This window comes from Phalangium opilio, unplaced genomic scaffold (assembly GCF_054372755.1).
Source record: "Phalangium opilio isolate 3A_F unplaced genomic scaffold, DU_Popi_V2 ptg000003l_1, whole genome shotgun sequence".
Lineage (NCBI taxonomy): Eukaryota > Metazoa > Arthropoda > Arachnida > Opiliones > Phalangiidae > Phalangium > Phalangium opilio.
In genome coordinates this window covers 1,959,035-1,978,319 of record NW_028324145.1, presented here as the reverse complement: position 1 = coordinate 1,978,319, position 19,285 = coordinate 1,959,035, and the positions used below count along the sequence as shown (strand labels likewise).

Sequence of the window (19,285 nt, the reverse complement as noted above, 5' to 3'; positions counted from 1 at the left end):
TTAATTACCGGTCGTCGGTAATCTAGCTTAATTACCGGTCCTCGGTAATATAGCTTAATTACCGGTCGTCGTTAATCTAGCTTAATTACCGGTCGTCGGTAATCTAGCTTAATTACCGGTCCTCGGTAATATAGCTTAATTACCGGTCGTCGGTAATCTAGCTTAATTACCGGTCCTCGGTAATATAGCTTAATTACCGGTCGTCGGTAATCTAGCTTAATTACCGGTCGTCGGTAATCTAGCTTAATTACCGGTCGTCCGTAATCTAGCTTAATTACCGGTCGTCGGTAATCTAGCTTAATTACCGGTCGTCGGTAATCTAGCTTAATTACCGGTCGTCGGTAATCTAGCTTAATTACCGGTCGTCGGTAATCTAGCTTAATTACCGGTCGTCGGTAATCTAGCTTAATTACCGGTCGTCCGTAATCTAGCTTAATTACCGGTCGTCGGTAATCTAGCTTAATTACCGGTCGTCGGTAATCTAGCTTAATTACCGGCCGTCGGTAATCTAGCTTAATTACCGGTCGTCGGTAATCTAGCTTAATTACCGGTCGTCGGTAATCTAGCTTATTTACCGATCGTCGGTAATCTAGCTTAATTACCGGTCGTCGGTAATCTAGCTTAATTACCGGTCGTCGGTAATCTAGCTTAATTACCGGTCGTCGGTAATCTAGCTTAATTACCGGTCGTCGGTAATCTAGCTTAATTACCGGTCGTCGGTAATCTAGCTTAATTACCGGTCGTCGGTAATCTAGCTTAATTACCGATCGTCGGTAATCTAGCTTAATTACCGGTCGTCGGTAATCTAGCTTAATTACCGGTCGTCGGTAATCTAGCTTAATTACCGGTCGTCGGTAATCTAGCTTAATTAACGGTCGTCGGTAATCTAGCTTAATTAACGGTCGTCGGTAATCTAGCTTAATTACCGGTCGTCGGTAATCTAGCTTAATTACCGGCCGTCGGTAATCTAGCTTAATTACCGGTCGTCGGTAATCTAGCTTAATTACCGGTCGTCGGTAATCTAGCTTAATTACGATCGTCGGTAATCTAGCTTAATTACCGGTCGTCGGTAATCTAGCTTAATTACCGGTCGTCGGTAATCTAGCTTAATTACCGGTCGTCGGTTATCTAGCTTAATTACCGGTCGTCGGTAATCTAGCTTAATTACCGGTCGTCGGTAATCTAGCTTAATTACCGATCGTCGGTAATCTAGCTTAATTACCGGTCGTCGGTAATCTAGCTTAATTACCGGTCGTCGGTAATCTAGCTTAATTACCGGTCGTCGGTAATCTAGCTTAATTACCGGTCGTCGGTAATCTAGCTTAATTACCGGTCGTCGGTAATCTAGCTTAATTACCGGTCGTCGTTAATCTAGCTTAATTACCGGTCGTCGGTAATCTAGCTTAATTACCGGTCGTCGGTAATCTAGCTTAATTACCGGTCGTCGGTAATCTAGCTTAATTACCGGTCGTCGGTAATCTAGCTTAATTACCGGTCGTCGGTAATCTAGCTTAATTACCGGTCGTCGGTAATCTAGCTTAATTACCGGTCGTCGGTAATCTAGCTTAATTACCGGTCGTCGGTAATCTAGCTTAATTACCGGTCGTCCGTAATCTAGCTTAATTACCGGTCGTCGGTAATCTAGCTTAATTACCGGTCGTCGGTAATCTAGCTTAATTACCGGTCGTCGGTGATCTAGCTTAATTACCGGTCGTCGGTAATCTAGCTTAATTACCGGTCGTCGGTAATCTAGCTTAATTACCGGTCGTCGGTAATCTAGCTTAATTACCGGTCGTCGGTAATCTAGCTTAATTACCGGTCGTCGGTAATCTAGCTTAATTACCGGTCGTCCGTAATCTAGCTTAATTACCGGTCGTCGGTAATCTAGCTTAATTACCGGTCGTCGGTAATCTAGCTTAATTACCGGTCGTCGGTAATCTAGCTTAATTACCGGTCGTCGGTAATCTAGCTTAATTACCGGTCGTCGGTAATCTAGCTTAATTACCGGTCGTCGGTAATCTAGCTTAATTACCGATCGTCGGTAATCTAGCTTAATTACCGGTCGTCGGTAATCTAGCTTAATTACCGGTCGTCGGTAATCTAGCTTAATTACCGATCGTCGGTAATCTAGCTTAATTACCGGTCGTCGGTAATCTAGCTTAATTACCGGTCGTCGGTATTACCAGTCGTCGGTAATGTAGCTTAATTACCGGTCGTCGGTAATCTAGCTTAATTACCATTCGTCTGTAATCTAGCTTAATTACCAGCCGTCGGTAATCTAGCTTAATTACCAGCCGTCGGTAATCTAGCTTAATTACCAGTCGTCGGTAATGTAGCTTAATTACCATTCGTCGGTAATGTAGCTTAATTACCAGTCGTCGGTAATCTAGCTTAATTACCAGTGGTCGGTAATCTAGCTTAATTACCAGTCGTCGGTAATCTGGTTTAATTACCATTCGTCGGTAATCTGAATTAATTACCAGTCGTCGGTAATCTGGTTTAATTACCAGTCGTCGGTAATCTAGTTTAATTACCCTTAATTGGTAATCTAGATTAATTACCCTTAATTGGTAATCTAGATTAATTAGCCTTAATTGGTAATCTAGATTAATTACCCTTAATTGGTAATCTAGATTTATTACCCTTAATTGGTAATCTAGATTAATTACCCTTAATTGGTAATCTAGATTAATTACCCTTAATTGGTAATCTAGATTAATTACCCTTAATTGATAATCTAGATTAATTACCCTTAATTGATAATCTAGATTAATTGCCCTTAATTGATAATTTAATTAGTAACCCTTAATTGGTAATTTAATTAGTAACCCTTAATTGGTAATTTAATTAGTAACCCTTAATTGGTAATTTAATTAGTAACCCTTAATTGGTAATTTAATTAGTAACCCTTAATTGGCAATTTAATTTGTAACCCTTAATTCGTAATTTAATTAGTAACCATTAATTCGTAATTTAATTAGTAACCATTAATTCGTAATTTAATTAGTAACCATTAATTCGTAATCTAGTTTAATAACCTCTAATTGGTAGTCTAGTTTAATTAACTCTAATTGATAATTTATTTTAAGAACGTTTAATTGGTAAACTACTTTAATTATTTAAATTCGTAATCTAGTTTTTTTATCTTTAATTGGGAGTCTAGTTTAATTATCTTTTATTGGTAATCCAGAATAATTAGCAGGGAAAAGTTAAAATGTCCATTAAGCTAGTTTGAATTTGACTATATCCGCGACAATTTAGACCCGTGTGTTTTGATGGCGTCGCTGTAGCGGCCGCGTCAACGTCACTGCAGCAATATTAAAGCCGTCTTATCTCACTATCGATAGGCCATTCCAACCAAAAGGCATTAAGAAGAAACAATCGGATTATTATGAGGCAACTATACGTTAAAAATGCCAACATTGGTCTCGCTGATATTTCCTAATAAAACAGTGTATAAATGCTAAAATATCGCAGATTGGGGTAGTTTTTAAAATTTAAAATTAAACATACTTAAAATTAATTTTTCTCAAAAACCTTAAAAATGGTCCTAGAAAAAGGTTTAAATTTTGATATAAAACCATTCCCAAACGTAACAAACGAATATTTCATTTCAAAAGGGTGGCGACAAAATGGCTAAATTTGAAAAAAACTCCATGTTATTTCTATGGGAAAATTTAACTTTTTCACCAAAAGGGCTGATTAATTTTATGGAAATGAAAACCACCCTTAGCAACTTTATTTTTTATACAATAAACTAATGGGTGGATCTTCTTGAAATTTTAACCACATATTGAGGGCCCGAATTGTAGTTCTGTGGAATTTTTTCAAAGCAATTAATACGATAAAAAAAAGTTATAACCAATCAAAAAACCATCCTTATACATTAAAGTCGGTATGAGGTCTTATCTAAGAGAGCTATCGCTCTCCTAGATTACGTTGCATTTCTCCGCCTTAAAAACAACTCCAACTTTGAAAGTTAATTATTACGGAAATAACGGACGGAAATTATAGGTCTCAAAATATAGAATAGAACTTATTTGGCTTCTCTTTTAAAATTTGGAGACGAAAAAAAAATAAGTAAATAAGAAAAACTTCCACCCCCCCCCCCCTCTGAATTTGCCTCAAATTCTACGTCACAAACACAAGTGCCAGGCTGGTACCAGAGAGAATTTAGAAGGGGAGTGGAAGGGGTGGTTTGGAATGTAGCGCAACATCGTCTGCTAAACGTTATCTAGGCAGGTCGATTTCCGGTATGATGCGTTTGTAATAGATAGATTTTAGAACACGTTACCGGAAACTCGCCTACCCCAAAAAGCTCAACGCGACATCTTGTTTGGGCCTGCTGGTACTAGCTCGCGCCAGTTCAGACGAGGAATAAATGTTGTGCGCGTTTTAAGGTGAGTGCAGTGGCGTCGCTAGGCCTTTTTTTTGGGGGGGGGGGGCTATAGCCCCCCCCCCCCAAATTCCAAAGTTAGCCCCCCCAAAAAAATCCGTAAACCCTACCAAAAAATTGCTGTTAGCATCCTAAAATTCTGCATAAAAAATTATAATGATGGATTCGTTAAGTTTGATCTCTGCAGAGATGAATTTCAATATCAAACAGTACAATTTTGAAGAAAAGAACAGATGGAGACAAGTAAAATGTTTCATGTTCTTTCGAAGGGAGTCCCAATAGTGTGGACTAAAAGCTAACCAAAACTAAAAATAAACTTAAGACGAGTGAAAATCCTTCATAATCGGTTCCGTTTTATCAATAAAGGGCTGTATATCTTTAAAATACGAATAATTTCACGTTGACACAAAATTACGTAGTGTTAAAGGTCTACACATTATCCAATGAACCCATTATGCAATTTTTTTTATTAAGTTCTTATAATAACTAGTTTGCCCAGATTTAGCCCCCCCAAATTTCAAACGCTAGCGACGCTACTGGGTGAGTGGAATATCCAGGAAGCGTAAGCTTCTATTATATATCCATGGTTCTACCTCCGAAAGAAGACCATTCAAGTTGGCCATGAAGAAGGTAAATCCAAGCACCGCCTCCTATATTAAATCCAAGCCCGCTCGCCGTCCCAAAATTTTTTCCAGAAGTGGATTTTTAATTCGCCAGTCTCTACCATAGATATAGAAATACACTGTATCTCTATGGTCTCTACCGCTAGAGGCGCGATTTTACCGTGACGTAAGAGATTTTGAAAACGACCGTTATTTTCCTCTTTTTGAATTGGTTAATTAATGTCTATGCTAGATTGGAGATATTTGATATTTCAGATGAAATAAATAAATAAAAACTGCTAAAAGAATTAAACATGTTCTATAAGTTTTCCATTTCAAATTTTAGTTTACTTTGTTTAATTTTCTTGGCTTAATGAGGGAATTTATTCACTTTAAAGTTAAACCACCGTTGTTAACTACAGTTTTCAAATTCAAGGGTGAAATTGTACACAGTTAGTTCAGCGCAGTATATAATAACATTCAATTGTTTATCTTTGTTTTCCTAGATTATCCTGTATTTAGATATAATTTACTAATCAATAATCCTATAATTTACTAATCAATAATCCTATAATTTACTAATCAATAATCCTATAATTTACTAATCAATAATCCTATAATTTACTAATCAATAATCCTATAATTTACTAATCAATAATCCTATAATTTACTAATCAATAATCCTATAATTTACTATTCAATAATCCTATAATTTACTAATCAATAATCCTATAATTTACTAATCAATAATCCTATAATTTACTAATCAATAATCCTATAATTTACTAATCAATAATCCTATAATTTACTAATCAATAATCCTATAATTTACTAATCAATAATCCTATAATTTACTAGTCAATAATCCTAAAATTTTCCTAATCACTTTCCTATAATTCATATGATTTTAATATTTAAATCCTATTTCCTAATCACTTTCCTATAATTCATATGATTTTAATATTTAAATTCTATTTCCTAATCACTTTCCTATAATTCATATGATTTTAATATTTAAATCCTATTTCCTCATCTAATTTGCATCTCAAATTCCAATTTTTCCTATTCAATTTCAAGATTTTCCCCTACTATGTACTGAATTTAATCTTGGATTATTTCAAATTAATCATCATGATATGAGAAATATAATCAAATACTTATATCACTTGTCCAACTAGTCGAAGAAAATGTATTGTACGAACACAACCATTATTTCGAATCTCGGATAAATCCCGCCACCTATTGGGATAAAATGGCATTCCTATACAACATAAAGTCCCCCCTAAAAATTTCACCGTGCACGGGCTTGGATTACATATAGGAGGCGGTGATCCAAGGTTCCAACTTCCAAGCACAATACAAGTTGGCCGTGCCATCATTGCCATGGTAAAACAAAAATAATAAAAATAAAAAAAAAATCAAGGTTTGTTGCTGTTTGTCAGACACTACTCACTTGTGTTAGTTATAATGTGAATTTGTGAAACTGAAACCAAAGTAACATAATTAAAAATAATTAGTTTATTCAGAGTTTATACACAAATTCCTCAAAAGCCCTCCATGTAAATGTTGCTGAAATTTTGTGTAATGGATCTGGATCAAATCATGTAGCGCTAAGCCTTGCGCGTCAAGCATAAGGATAAGGGTACCTAATCGAAGACTCGAAGTTAATAATAATAGCATAGTTAGGGGAAATTTTTCTGTATAAATCATGTCTGTGGGTCCTTTAATTACGGAAATCGGGCTAACTTTGGTGATAGTTGCCTTTCTACTTCATCGTTATGGAAATTGGAATCGACACCATGTATTTGTTACATTGAGCGTCTTCGTTGCTTGGTATTTTTCCTTTATAATCATATCTATCATCCCGTTGGACGTTTCAACCGTAAGATGCTTACTCAATCCAATTCTTATAAATTTCTGAATTTTAAATAAATTAATTTGCAGACTGCATATCGTCAATGCATGAAAGACCGTTCATCCCCAGAAGAAATTGTTATCCCAACACAAAGTAACGAATCTTTCATAGATAACGCTACTGATCTTCTCCAATCTTCGGAACCTCTAGAAGGTTTCTTAATATTTCTAACGCTAGTTCATCGCATTAAAGGGCTGGCAACCGCCTTCCTAAATTAGGAAATGAGTGATTTTGAGGGAACTTTCCCTAAATCTTGCTTGAGTACCTGTTATTTCCCCATACCGTTCAAGGTTGCCTGCTCATTTAAAAAGCTATCTCTAATGAAATCGGATGTGTTTTGAATTTAAAGAGACCAACCCATGCGAAGTGCCGTGGAGTCATATCCCAGAAGGCGTCTTGCCAGTCTTATGGCGAGTGGTCTATTGGACATCGCAAGCGCTAACTTGGATTATAATGCCCATGATGCAATCATACGCCACTTCGGGCAATTTCACCATTTCGGGGAAGCTGAAAAACTCGCTTCTTGAAAACGCCATTTACTACGGAACTTATTTAGTCATATTTATAATCTTGCTCATTTACGTTGCGCTGCTACCAAATATTGACCTTGATTGGTATGATTTAAGCAGTGGTGTGCGAGTCCCGTTTTTCACTTTCGAGCCGAGTCCGAGTATCAAAACTAATTTCTTATCGAGTATTGAGCCGAGTATCAAAAATACTTTCGAGTATCGAGTATTTAGATAGCTCAAATTTTGGTTCTTTCTTATCGAGTCTCAAATATTGACTTGTCGAGTAGTAATTTTGTAAATTTCTTGAAAATAACGAAGATGTTCAATTATCTTATATCTAACTAGTTCAAAAAGATTGCTAGTGATCAATTAAACATTGAACAGATGATTTTTTAAAATAAATGCTCATGAGCTCATCGTCTGCTATAGTTGTAAGCCTCGGATTCGAGTATTTTTCGAGTATTTAAGATGTTAAAAAGCTACTCGAATCTTTCTCGAGTATCTCAAAGTGTTGTTATCGAGTATCGGAGTCGAGTACTCGGCTCGATACTCAAACCGAGTACTCGAACTTAACGAGTACTCGCACACCCCTGGATTTAAGCCTTATTTTGAAATTTTGATGGTCTTAATTCATCTCCGTTTGCATTTTTAAAATTAGGTCAAAATTGGTTGTTATTTGTATTACCGCTAGTAATACTTGGGGTCTGTTTCTGCTGGTATTGTTATTGGGGTACAGTTTAGTGGAAATCCCACGTTCTTGTTGGAATGGCAGTAAAAGAGGCTATATGCTCAACTACCTCTACTTTCGGGCGGCTAAATTGAGCACCGAACGTTGCGAAAATGAAGAAAGGCTAGAAGATGTCTTAGAGGTTCAAATTTATACCAGTCCTATAACCTGTTTTTATGGCGAGACTCTACCCTAAATTAGACCATAACCAAAATTGAGCGTTTAATAATGATATAGCTTTTAATTTAAGGTGGGAGCGGAGCCTCCGGGATGAACTAGGCCCATGCATGTCAAATTTTATGTGGGGAAATATCCAGTTTGTTAGGAAAAATATTTTCACCATAGATGGCGCTTATTTTTCCGTTGTGACAGGGGTCTTCCTTAAATTATCGTTGATATTTTAGGGGTCAGTCATAAAATTTTTATGATAGAGAAAAGTTTCATCCTAAAATTAATGTAAATGTTTTTGGGGCTATTCACTTTTTACTGAATCTTTCGGTTAGATGGTATTGATGACAACAAAATAAATTATTTCAATTAAAATAATTCAGTAAGAGTTATAAAAACGCATACTTACAATCCGAGACCTTGGCCCAAATACTTAAGCAGTCGACAGGGTCACGGGGTTGAACTTTGTTTATTTTTCGGTCGTATCAGCGCCCCCAAACGGGAAAACACGGCGAACTAAATTAGTTAAAAAAATATTCTCGCTTCGCCACACGCATGGGCCTAGTTCATCCCGGAGGCTCCGGTGGGAGGTTAACCATTTCAATCGAATAATTCACTATTCAATAGTAATATCAAAAACCGAACTGACTATTCGGTTAAAGTTCGACTACCATTAGTTTAGGGCCTTTCCGCCTTGGTACTGCAGCCAGTTTTATTTATCTCTCATCAAAAACTACCAGAAAGTGCCTAGGAAAATTTTAAGAAATACGCGGCGGCCAATGAGGAGAGAGGACCTTCTAAATGTTTTTATCCTTGCTTGGTATTAACTATTCGCGAGCATTATGGTTAACTATTCGCGAGCATTATGGTTAACTATTCGCGAGCATTATGGTTAACTATTCGCGAGCGTTATGGTTAACTATTCGCGAGTATTATGGTTAAATATTCGCGAGCGTTATGGTTAACTATTCGCGAGCGTTATGGTTAACTATTCGCGAGTATTATGGTTAACTATTCGCGGGTGTTATGGTTAACTATTCGCGAGCATTATGGTTAACTATTCGCGAGCGTTATGGTTAACTATTAACGAGTATTATGGTTAACTATTAACGAGTATTATGGTTAACTATTCGCGAGCGTTATGGTTAACTATTCGCGAGTATTATGGTTAACTATTCGCGGGTGTTATGGTTAACTATTCGCGGGTGTTATGGTTAACTATTCGCGAGCGTTATGGTTAACTATTCGCGAGCGTTATGGTTAACTATTCGCGAGCGTTATGGTTAACTATTAACGAGTATTATGGTTAACTATTAACGAGTATTATGGTTAACTATTCGCGAGCGTTATGGTTAACTATTAACGAGTATTATGGTTAACTATTCGCGAGCGTTATGGTTAACTATTCGCGAGCGTTATGGTTAACTATTCGCGAGCGTTATGGTTAACTATTCGCGAGCGTTATGGTTAACTATTCGCGAGCTTTATGGTTAACTATTCGGTATTCGGTAGCCCATTCGATACTCAAAAAGTGGCACATCTCTACTTTTAATCATTATAGTTTGTATCGTATATTATCTGGTCTGATTAATATAGAAGCGCCAACCAGATGACAAAATCAGTGCTCTGAATTTTTCGATGACCACCAGTAACATGATGATATTTAATAACTTCAGTTGTCCATATTCATTCTTACAAACAGTCTCGCTTTATAAATTTTCCAAAAGTTAATTTTTCAATTTTATTTTAAAGGAAATTCAACAAGTCTCAGAAAAAATCGCCATGTCACACCCGCTTCGAGCAAACGTGGAGACCGTTTTGGCGAAAGTAATTGCCTACACTATGGAAAGATGTCCCATTTACCAGCTATCTTGACATTAATTTGACTTTTCATAAATAGTGTCCTGATGACAAAAAGAATCTAATAAACCGTCAGAGAAGAAACCCTGACGAAAACGCCAACCAAGGAGGTTCCTCCGTATCGGAAAGAAGTCTAGTGAAACTTCACAAGAGAGTAATTAAGGCGTTACACGCGCATCGGAGAACGCAAGTTCAATGGCAAAACTTGGTGGAAAAGGTTTTCCATTGGGAAGACGTGGCTCGTAACGAAATGAGCCACGAAAGGCTCTTCAAGCGATCCTTGACTCCTCAACAGCCCTATTCCATCATTAATAGATTGATATGTACACCGTCCGTTGAATGGCTCTGGTATTGCAAGTTTCGCAGTTGGGCCCTAAGGGCCTTGGCCGTTATCTTAACGGTTTTTAGCGTGGCTGTTGTTTGGTCAGAAATGACTTTCTTCAATAAGTCTCCCGTTTTATCCATATTCGCCGTTTTAATGAATCAGGCGAAATCGGATTACAATTACGCCTTTATTGAAGTAAAATTTAAATTTTTCACCCTTGATTTTTGGCGATTGTTATAATGTTATTCTTTTACTTTCCTAGCTTTTGTCTATGATGACTATCGCTTATTTGTGTTTTTGCGCCTACTACACCGTTTTTAGGGTCAGGATATTCAATTTCTACTATTTGGCACCTCACCAACAAACTAGCGAACATAGCCTCATTTTTGCTGGAATGTAAGAAACCTTTAAAGGGAGGGTGAAGTAGAAAATCAAGTGTTTTTTTATCGATTCTTCTACCAATTTTAAGACCAGTCTGCATAGTCAAACATTCAGGAAATACCAGCTCTGAATAATTTTAAAATTCAAATTAGGTTCCGATTTTAAGGATAATTTTAAACAAGGACTGCCGACCAATCGCGTAACGCCCTGCCTTTTTGTTAACAAAATTCTCGTGGCACGCGCCATGCCTAAAGAAATTTATCACGAGATTTGATAAAATTCGCGCGCTACGTGATAATCGTGGCGCGAGACATGGAACGTGCCACGATAATTTTGTTAAATGGAAGGCAGGGCGTTACGCGATTGGTCGGCAGTCCTTGTTTAAAATTATCCTTAAAATCTGAACCTAAATTGAATTTTAAAATCATTCGGAATCTGTATTTCCTGAATGTTTCACTATGCAGACTGGTCTTAAAATTAGTAGAAGAATCGATATAAAATCACTTGAATTTCTACTTCACCCTCCCTTTAAGAACTTAGGGTGCGGCGTAGTCGGGTTTCATAGAATATGGCCGTTTTCTCATTCGCGCAATAGGATGCTTTGTCGATTAACTCCCCCATTATGCCTAAACTTCTTGGGTCTAATCCACTTGGATAACCACATCACCAAAGACACTCAAATTGTGGAAACAGCGTACACCTCGGTAAGCCTGGCCCACATAAAGGGAGAGTTAAAGGAACTGTAAAGAAGGCATCGGGGGGGTGGGTAAAAATTATTTGAAATACGTCAGAGGCACGTGACCAAGGAGAGGCGTGGTTCAAAGAAGCAATTAGTTCATTTTATTTCGAAAACTACCACTTCATGGAATTGGCGCTGCAATCTCGCGAAAAACAAGAACTAATGTCCAGTTCTACTCCATGAGGAGCCTTTGTATCTTGGTATCACGTGATGTCTGTGACGTATTTCAAATACTTTTTACCCACCCGCCGATGCCTTCTTTGCAGTCCCTTTAAGTGGAAGATCAAGTGATTTTTTAACTACTACTAATTTTAAAACCACTCTTCAAAGTGAAACATTCAGGAAATGCCTCCGAATAATTTTAAAATTTCAAATTAGGTTCGGATTTTAACGATGATTTGAAATAACTACCTCCGACCAATCGCGTAACTCCCTGCCTTTTTATTAACAAAATTCTAATAGCACGCTCCGTGTCGAATGAAATTTATCGCAAAATTTGATAAAATTTGCGCGCGCTGTGACAATCGTGGCGCGAGTCATGGAGCGTGCCACAATAGTTTAGTTAACAAAAACGCAAGGCGTTACTCTATTGGTCTGAGGGGCTTATTTCAAATTATCCTTGCAATCTGAACCCAATCTGAATTTTAAAATCATTCGGAGACTTTATTTCCTGGATGATTAATTAAGCAAATTGGTCTTAAAATTAGTCTCATAGGTCATAAAAAATCACTCAATTTTCCTTTTCACCCTCCCTTTAGTCTTAATTGGATCCCATCTAAACCTTTTACCTTCTTAATTAGATCATGGGTCACATGGACGTGATAAAGATCATATCGGATGGTTTCAACATCTACTTCCCCATATTGATCTGCGTTCTGTGTTTAGCCAATTATTTCCATTGTGGGACACGCATACTGAACATGTTGGGCTTTGAGCAATTTATTGGGGACGACGAAATGACGACCGATTTGGTAGAAGAAGGTCGCGAACTGGTCAAAAGGGAACGTACCAGGCGTCAACGCTTGGAGGAGGGTGAACAACGCAGGCGCAGTTATCAACCTCGCGGTGCCGGATTAACTACGAGACCCATTTCCCCGCTATCAGCTGGTAAATAACTGATCACGCACAAAACCTAAAACCGGGTTGCCACGGGTCAGGGAAAACCTGGAAAAGTCAGGGAATTTAAAAATGGGCCGAAAAGGTCACGGAAAGGTCAAGGAATTTTAAAAATTTCAGCAAAGTCAGGGAATTTGATTTTAGTGGGTAAAATTTCTGGGGATAAGTCTTTATTGAAAGAGTAATGAAAGTTTCTCCTCATCCTCTCTTAACACAGAAAACTAAATGTAGATAGTTTATTTAATTATAAGCACTTTAAACGTGCTGTAAACATTTACGCTTTCGGCATGAAAAGGTCAGGGAAAATCTCAGAAAAAGGTCAGGGAAAACCAGGAAAAGTCGGGGAATTTGGTTCTGAAAATTCCGTGGCAACCCTGTAAAAAAACCCAGACACTATATAATAACTTTGTTTAGGATTTTCAAACCTGGTTCGCTCGCCTTCGGAGGAGAGTGCCACCGCTGGCTTGTTACGCGATGTCGAACCCATAGATTACACGGAAGAAAGACCCAATCGTAGTTACGGCGATTCGAGAAACACTGGGGATGTCAGATCCAGACACGATTTTGATTCCTACAATGATAGCAACTTCAGTACAGGTTACAATCGATCGCAAAATATAGTTAGCGGAAGACCACCTAGAGGACTTTTTGACGATGTTTAGTTTTAAATTATTATCTTTGAACGCAAAAATGTTGACACTGATACCTTTAGGTAAACCATGAATATTTCCTTGAATATTAGCAAAAATAATATATATCACGTCAAGGTTAATTTCCAGGGGTGTGCTGGTACCGGATACCCGAAAATGACTTCAAACTATTCGAAACCCCTCGGGTAGTAAAAATACTCCCCCCTCCCCCATTACCTGTGTCAAGCTGAAACAAGTTGTCGGGCTATTCGCGGGTAGAAAAATAGGAATCAGAGGTGAAAGGGGACCACCCACTGTCCAGTTTAGAAAGAATTGGGAGTTTTAAGAATGATGAAATCGGGTGAAACACTGTTTCAAAGTGAAATTTTCAAATTTAGTTCATAAGGTAAACGTTCTGTGGTAGTTTCTTTCTGAGACAGACTAGAATCATCCCTTTACACATATATATCATCCCTTTGCCAGTATTCTGTGTTGAAATAAGACTGGGTTAAAGGGACTGCAAAGAAGGCATCGGCGGGTGGGTAAAAAGTATTTGAAATACGTCACAGACATCACGTGATACCAAGATACAAAGGCTTCTCATAGAGTAGAACTGGACATTAGTCCTTGTTTTTCGCGAGATTGCAGCTCCAATTCCATGAAGTGGTAGTTTTTGAAGTAAAACGAACTAAGCTTCTTTGAACCACGCCTCTCCTTGGTCACGTGCCTCTGACGTATTTCAAATAATTTTTACCCACCCGCCGATGCCTTCTTTACAGTCCCTTTAAGAAAGAGAAAGCAACCAAAAGTTAGATGAAGTATCAAAAGGAAATAAACTAAGAAAGACCATACATTGAAGGCACCAGAATTGAGATATAGCTGTAAAAATAGTGTACCTACTAAGGGAGCTTTTGAAGGAAGTACCTATTTATTTAACCCTAATTACCCGAAAATGTTTGGGTACCCACCACAATAACTATTCATTCAACTTTTAATACCCGAATGTTACCCCGACAACCATTTTTCGGCTAAGCCTAATTAGTAATTACCGGAATACCCGACAAAAAATTCGGGTACCCGCCCCGATACCCGAGAACAATCGTTTTGATTTTTGACCCGAACCCGATTCGAAATTGAAAAATCAGTACCCGCACACCTCTATTATATTAATTTCCTGAATATTTATTCTGAAAATCTCTCCAAATGGCCATGGTGCATGGTGCTTTTTAATTGGTTGTTGGTAAAAAAAGCCAATGGAAAAAAAGCCAAGGTAATAAAAGACAAATTTACGAATACAAAAAAAGCCAAGGTAAAAAAATCCACAAACGCGGTAATAAAAGCCAATGGAAAGAAAGTCAAGATTAAAAAACCCCACAAACGTTAGCAATTATATTAATATATTATATTATATTAGATTATACAATTTCAAGATTGAAAGACTATGGGAGTATATGGCTCTGCCCCATTGGACCGAATCGCATTCGGCCGAAACCAGTCCCAATCAACCGAAAAACCCGCACTTTTGGCGGACCTAACCAAACCTAACCTAAGTTAACATAACAGTAATGTTTTGGAAAAGGCATATTATTTGAGAAGTCAATGAAGCTAAACATGAATATTTTGGAAAAGGCGTACCATAGTTAAATGATTTATAAAATATTACTAACCTAACCTAACCTATAACCTATCAATAAACCAATTACAACCAAACCTAACCTAAACTGACTTTAAAAATGTTATAAAATATTCCACCTCAATTGAAACCCGCCGTTGGGCTAGATTTTGAAATTCTAGCCAAACATTTTCTGTCGAATGCGATTCTGTCCAATGAGATTCGGTTGAATGGGAACCCCCCCGAGTAGATGGGTTTAAGATTGAAAGATTTATCAAGGATTAGAAAGATTTTCTGGGATTTGAAAGATTTGTGATGATTTAAAGATTTATCAAGAATTCATAAGATTTTCTGGGATTTGAGAGATTTGAAGATTTTTAAGATTTCAAGATTTTAAATCTTCTACTGTACGAGATTTGAAGGAGCGTCGGACCCCTCCCCTCGGACCTTACATATAAAATAAAATGGCTTTTTTTTTCCGTATTTTTCTCTTTTATTACCTTGCCTTTTTTAACCTTAGCTTTTTTTACTGTGGCTTTTTTCACCTGGATTCTTTAAATTAGCTAACGACATCGATTTATAATTGTTTCATCACGCTAGACCTTAGCCACATTATCCTAATATCAGAATCGGTTAATTTACGATATTGCCTCGGTCATCACTAGTTATTTTCCAAATTTTACTTTCAGAGATGCTATGAAATAATTTTAAAAATGCAAAAATCTATAATGATAGTTAAATTCTGTCCACTGTGAAAGGCAGGGATTCAGAGAATTATAGTGATAATAAGTCAAAGGCAAGGTCGCATTTGTTTTGTTTTATTAAATGTCTCATGCTGTCAAAGCTCCCAACTCGATAACTTAGAAAAGCTTGATAACTTTTTAAATTTGAACAACTGTGAACAATAAAAAAAAATTAAAATGAAATCTTCTCATAACGCCAAAATAGTCATTGAAAGATAATTTAAGTAAAATTATGAATTAAAGTTTTGGAACCTTTGTGATAATACTGTTAATAATATTATAAATTTAGTTTATGATTGATTTAACGCATTCAGCATTTGTATTTATTTTATATATTAAACTTTTAATATTTATTTTTTGTTACATTTAAATAAAATTGGACAATTACACCAAACTAAGTCAAAATTCTCCTTTTCCTCATAACTCCAGGTGACTTTTAAAACTTTCAGAATAAATACTGAATGAATATATTCATTTCAATCATGAAAATCCAAACCTTTACTCTAGCCATGGGAACTAGCCTATACTGACATGGGCGGGACCAAAAGAGAAGCTGACTTCATTAAGGGAAATGATTAAAGTCCCCTTTCACTGTCATACAATTAATACAACCAGAGAGACATAATAAGGAATAGAAACTGAGGAATATAATCTAGGCTTTGTCTATGAAGGGATTTCCACACTAAGCCTGTGGCTTGTTTACAGGTGGGTCCCTTTATTATGTAGCTCAAAAATCACGTCATCAACACAACTGGCCAGGTCTATTTCCGGTATGATATTTTATGGCTTCTTCCTATAGGGTGGGTCTAGAATGTTGCGGGATGATCTCCAGGGGATATGAAATAGGCGTCCAACCATTCTTCGATGCCAGCCACGCCCACTATAGAGAGCTTTCAGTTGGAGGAGGAGCTGACTCTCGTGACATAATTTACGCTGCCATATTGGTGGGTTTAAAGCAGGAATGAAGCTGAGACCTCCCAATATGGCTACCAGAACAGCGGTAAGACTTGGGAGGGTGTGACGTACTACTATCCAATCTGAAAGCTGTCTATAGACATCCGAAACTGCAGATATTTGTAATGTCTTTAGCATTTAAAGGTAAGTTAAGTTTAATGTTTAATGTAATGATATACATTGCAACGTTAAATGTTAAATATACCTTGTTTAATGTGTTAATGTACAACCTCTACAGATTGTTTGAGGGAAAACTTTAAAATTAAAGGAGTGTCATTTGCCTGGCCAGTTTTAGCGATACAGTCTACTTGTGTGAGCTACATTATATCAAAAGTGATTATATTTAGCACTGTCAAGGGAAAGAGCTTCTAATTCTACTTCCAACAACAACAACAACAACAACAACAACAAGATATTCATGCTTAAAGTGAAAAAATTCACGCTACATTTTTCTTCTTCCGCTTTAGAATATGACCCTAATTAAATTTTGCAAAACTAAAAGAGATAACACCAGATTAGCATAATTTGATAAAAGTAAAATTTTCCTCTCTTCATATTATTGCAGGTTGGTACAATAATCATGCAATAATGAAATAGATTACGTTATCATCTCTGTGGAAAGTAAAACTTATGTCAAAAGCTTTGGAATTATTTCATCTGTTTATAGATATCCGACCAGCCACAAGGACATGGGACCTCACGCACCTGAACTCTTGGCCAAACTTAATATAAAAAGCATGTACAAGGAAGAGATTAAATCACAAGTTTCACTGAAAGAAGTAAAACAACTAGCAAAAACATGAAGTTCGTCATTTGCTTAGCCGTAAGTCAAACGATTTTTCCTCTTTTAATAACAATTACAAAATTTCCTCTAATTACATTCTCAAAAAAATTAAATATGTTTTTCTCAGGCTTTGGTCGTGGTAGCTGTTGCCAGACGTAAGTAATTCTTAATAATGATTGTGATTTTGAGAATGTTGCAGGCCAGAGCTGCATTAACAGCCAGCTGCAACAGTCGCTGAGATCCATATTCAAATAAATATACAGGATTCATGGGGCCCTAGAGGGGCAAGTGCCCACCTGGCCCACTGGAAACGCCTGAGCATCGGTGTGATCGAAATTTTATGGTTAATTTCTTCACATGTAGCCCAATCCCACTGCGAGAAATGGCGCGAAAACGCCTTGAAGTCGACCATCATTGGAGCCATCGTGCCCGAATGCGAGGAAAACGGTGACTTCGCCGCCTTGCAATGCCACGAAGAAAACTACTGCCAATGCTGGAACCGTGACGGAACTCCCTTGACCGCCCCTTCCAAGAACATTAAGGCCTGTGCCTGTTTTAGGCAACGCGAGGATGCCCGTTTCAAGGACCGTATCGGAGCTTTCGTTCCCCAATGCAAGGCTAGTGGACACTTTGAAGCCCGTCAATGCCATGCTTCAACTGGAATGTGCTGGTAAATATACAAGTCCCGTAAATAAAATTTCCGTATTGGCTAGGTGTGGTTGGGGGTGGGGAAAGCGTGTTAGTTTCGCATGTGCTAAGTACAGTATTCATAATTTCTAACTCGTTAAGGTAATATTCGAAATGTACAGTTGGGGTACATTAAGTACTTACATCACCTAGCTTAAAAGGTCTTTTCGACACACACTAACCACAAACATACGCACCCACAGATCATAATCGTCACATCGTAGCTAAAAACATTAGAACTAGATTTATATATATTTTCAACGACAATAAGTAACAGTAACGCAGTATAATGCCGTATCCGCTTGAAAATCAATCCCTCATTCTTGCTACCGTGCCATCCTCCAACAAACCGTTCTATAAAGAAAATACTTACACACTTACACTTCCAATACACACTTACACTTTCCAATTGATCGACTTCGATACAGTCGCCCATCAAATAACCGGGTGAATTCTTTGACGATGTCAATGTTATTTCTTTCCCAGTATACTTCTAATAGTCGAAAGTGGATATTTCGTTAAATAGGGTTCCTACAAACTTGTTTTACGACCATCCGAAGTCAGGAAAACTGCTGAAAACTCATACCATAGCGCAAATATACTTTCTTTCGCAATGCTTTCAAATTACGAGCTCCAAGGTGGTAGCGGAACTTGCCTTAAACGGTTTCTATCCACGCTTGATTTTTGATGTACCGCGGAAAATAAAAACCAAACAGGCACACTCCCACATAAATACAAAACAGCAGAACAAAGCTAGGCCTGTTTACATAACCACACCTAGCAAAAATGCTTTCTCGAGTGATTAAGGAGTTATAACGATATCATCGAATGTAGGTGCTCCGACGAGCAAGGAAACAAGCTGAGTGAGGAAACCCGCGATGCTGCTGCTCTCAACTGTTAAACTTTTTAAAAAAGTATAAATTGTATCCGATTTTATTTTCAATAAATAAAATAGTTCTAAATCAATGTCGTTCTTTCTTAAATGGTAATTTTGAACGACACTCCTAAACTGAGCTAATTTATACAATTATTGCGCAACATATATAATTTCTGGCGTAGCTAAATGACAAATGTGGCTAAAAAGAAAGAGCCGAAATATGGCCTCCAAGATGACGCGACTGGCGGACGCAGGTTGTTA

At 37.3% G+C, this 19,285-nt stretch overlaps 2 protein-coding genes and 1 long non-coding RNA gene across 5 annotated transcripts; 2 read left to right on the top strand and 1 right to left on the bottom strand.

The window, feature by feature from the left end:
• Positions 1-2,946: 2,946 nt before the first annotated feature.
• LOC149717061 (uncharacterized) lies at positions 2,947-3,823 on the bottom strand. Its single transcript, XR_016365558.1, has 2 exons — positions 3,514-3,823; positions 2,947-3,441 (listed from the first exon to the last, which is right to left on the bottom strand). It is a non-coding gene; the product is annotated as an uncharacterized LOC149717061 (long non-coding RNA).
• A 2,013-nt stretch (positions 3,824-5,836) lies between these two features.
• Positions 5,837-16,075, top strand: LOC149717060 (G protein-coupled receptor-associated protein LMBRD2B). 3 transcript variants are annotated; one of them, XM_089834753.1, is made up of 10 exons: positions 5,837-6,880; positions 6,943-7,006; positions 7,263-7,527; positions 8,081-8,291; positions 10,070-10,144; positions 10,218-10,697; positions 10,765-10,898; positions 11,479-11,587; positions 12,423-12,729; positions 13,153-16,075. In XM_089834753.1, exons 1-10 carry the CDS (start codon positions 6,707-6,709, stop codon positions 13,398-13,400), a joined length of 2,067 nt encoding a protein of 688 aa, XP_089690879.1. In that variant the 5' UTR covers positions 5,837-6,706; the 3' UTR covers positions 13,401-16,075. The 3 variants fall into 3 exon arrangements, with proteins under 3 accessions (XP_089690879.1, XP_089690878.1, XP_089690881.1); XM_089834752.1 differs by having other exon boundaries at positions 5,845-6,880; positions 6,943-7,066; XM_089834755.1 differs by lacking the exon at positions 5,837-6,880 and having other exon boundaries at positions 6,943-7,066; positions 7,244-7,527.
• Positions 16,076-16,228: 153 nt separating this feature from the next.
• LOC149717059 (U20-hexatoxin-Hi1a-like) lies at positions 16,229-19,111 on the top strand. Its single transcript, XM_089834759.1, has 6 exons — positions 16,229-16,820; positions 16,915-17,241; positions 17,344-17,499; positions 17,588-17,615; positions 17,824-18,130; positions 18,982-19,111. Exons 3-6 carry the CDS (start codon positions 17,476-17,478, stop codon positions 19,046-19,048), a joined length of 426 nt encoding a protein of 141 aa, XP_089690885.1. The 5' UTR covers positions 16,229-16,820; positions 16,915-17,241; positions 17,344-17,475; the 3' UTR covers positions 19,049-19,111.
• The last annotated feature ends 174 nt before the right edge of the window (positions 19,112-19,285 follow it).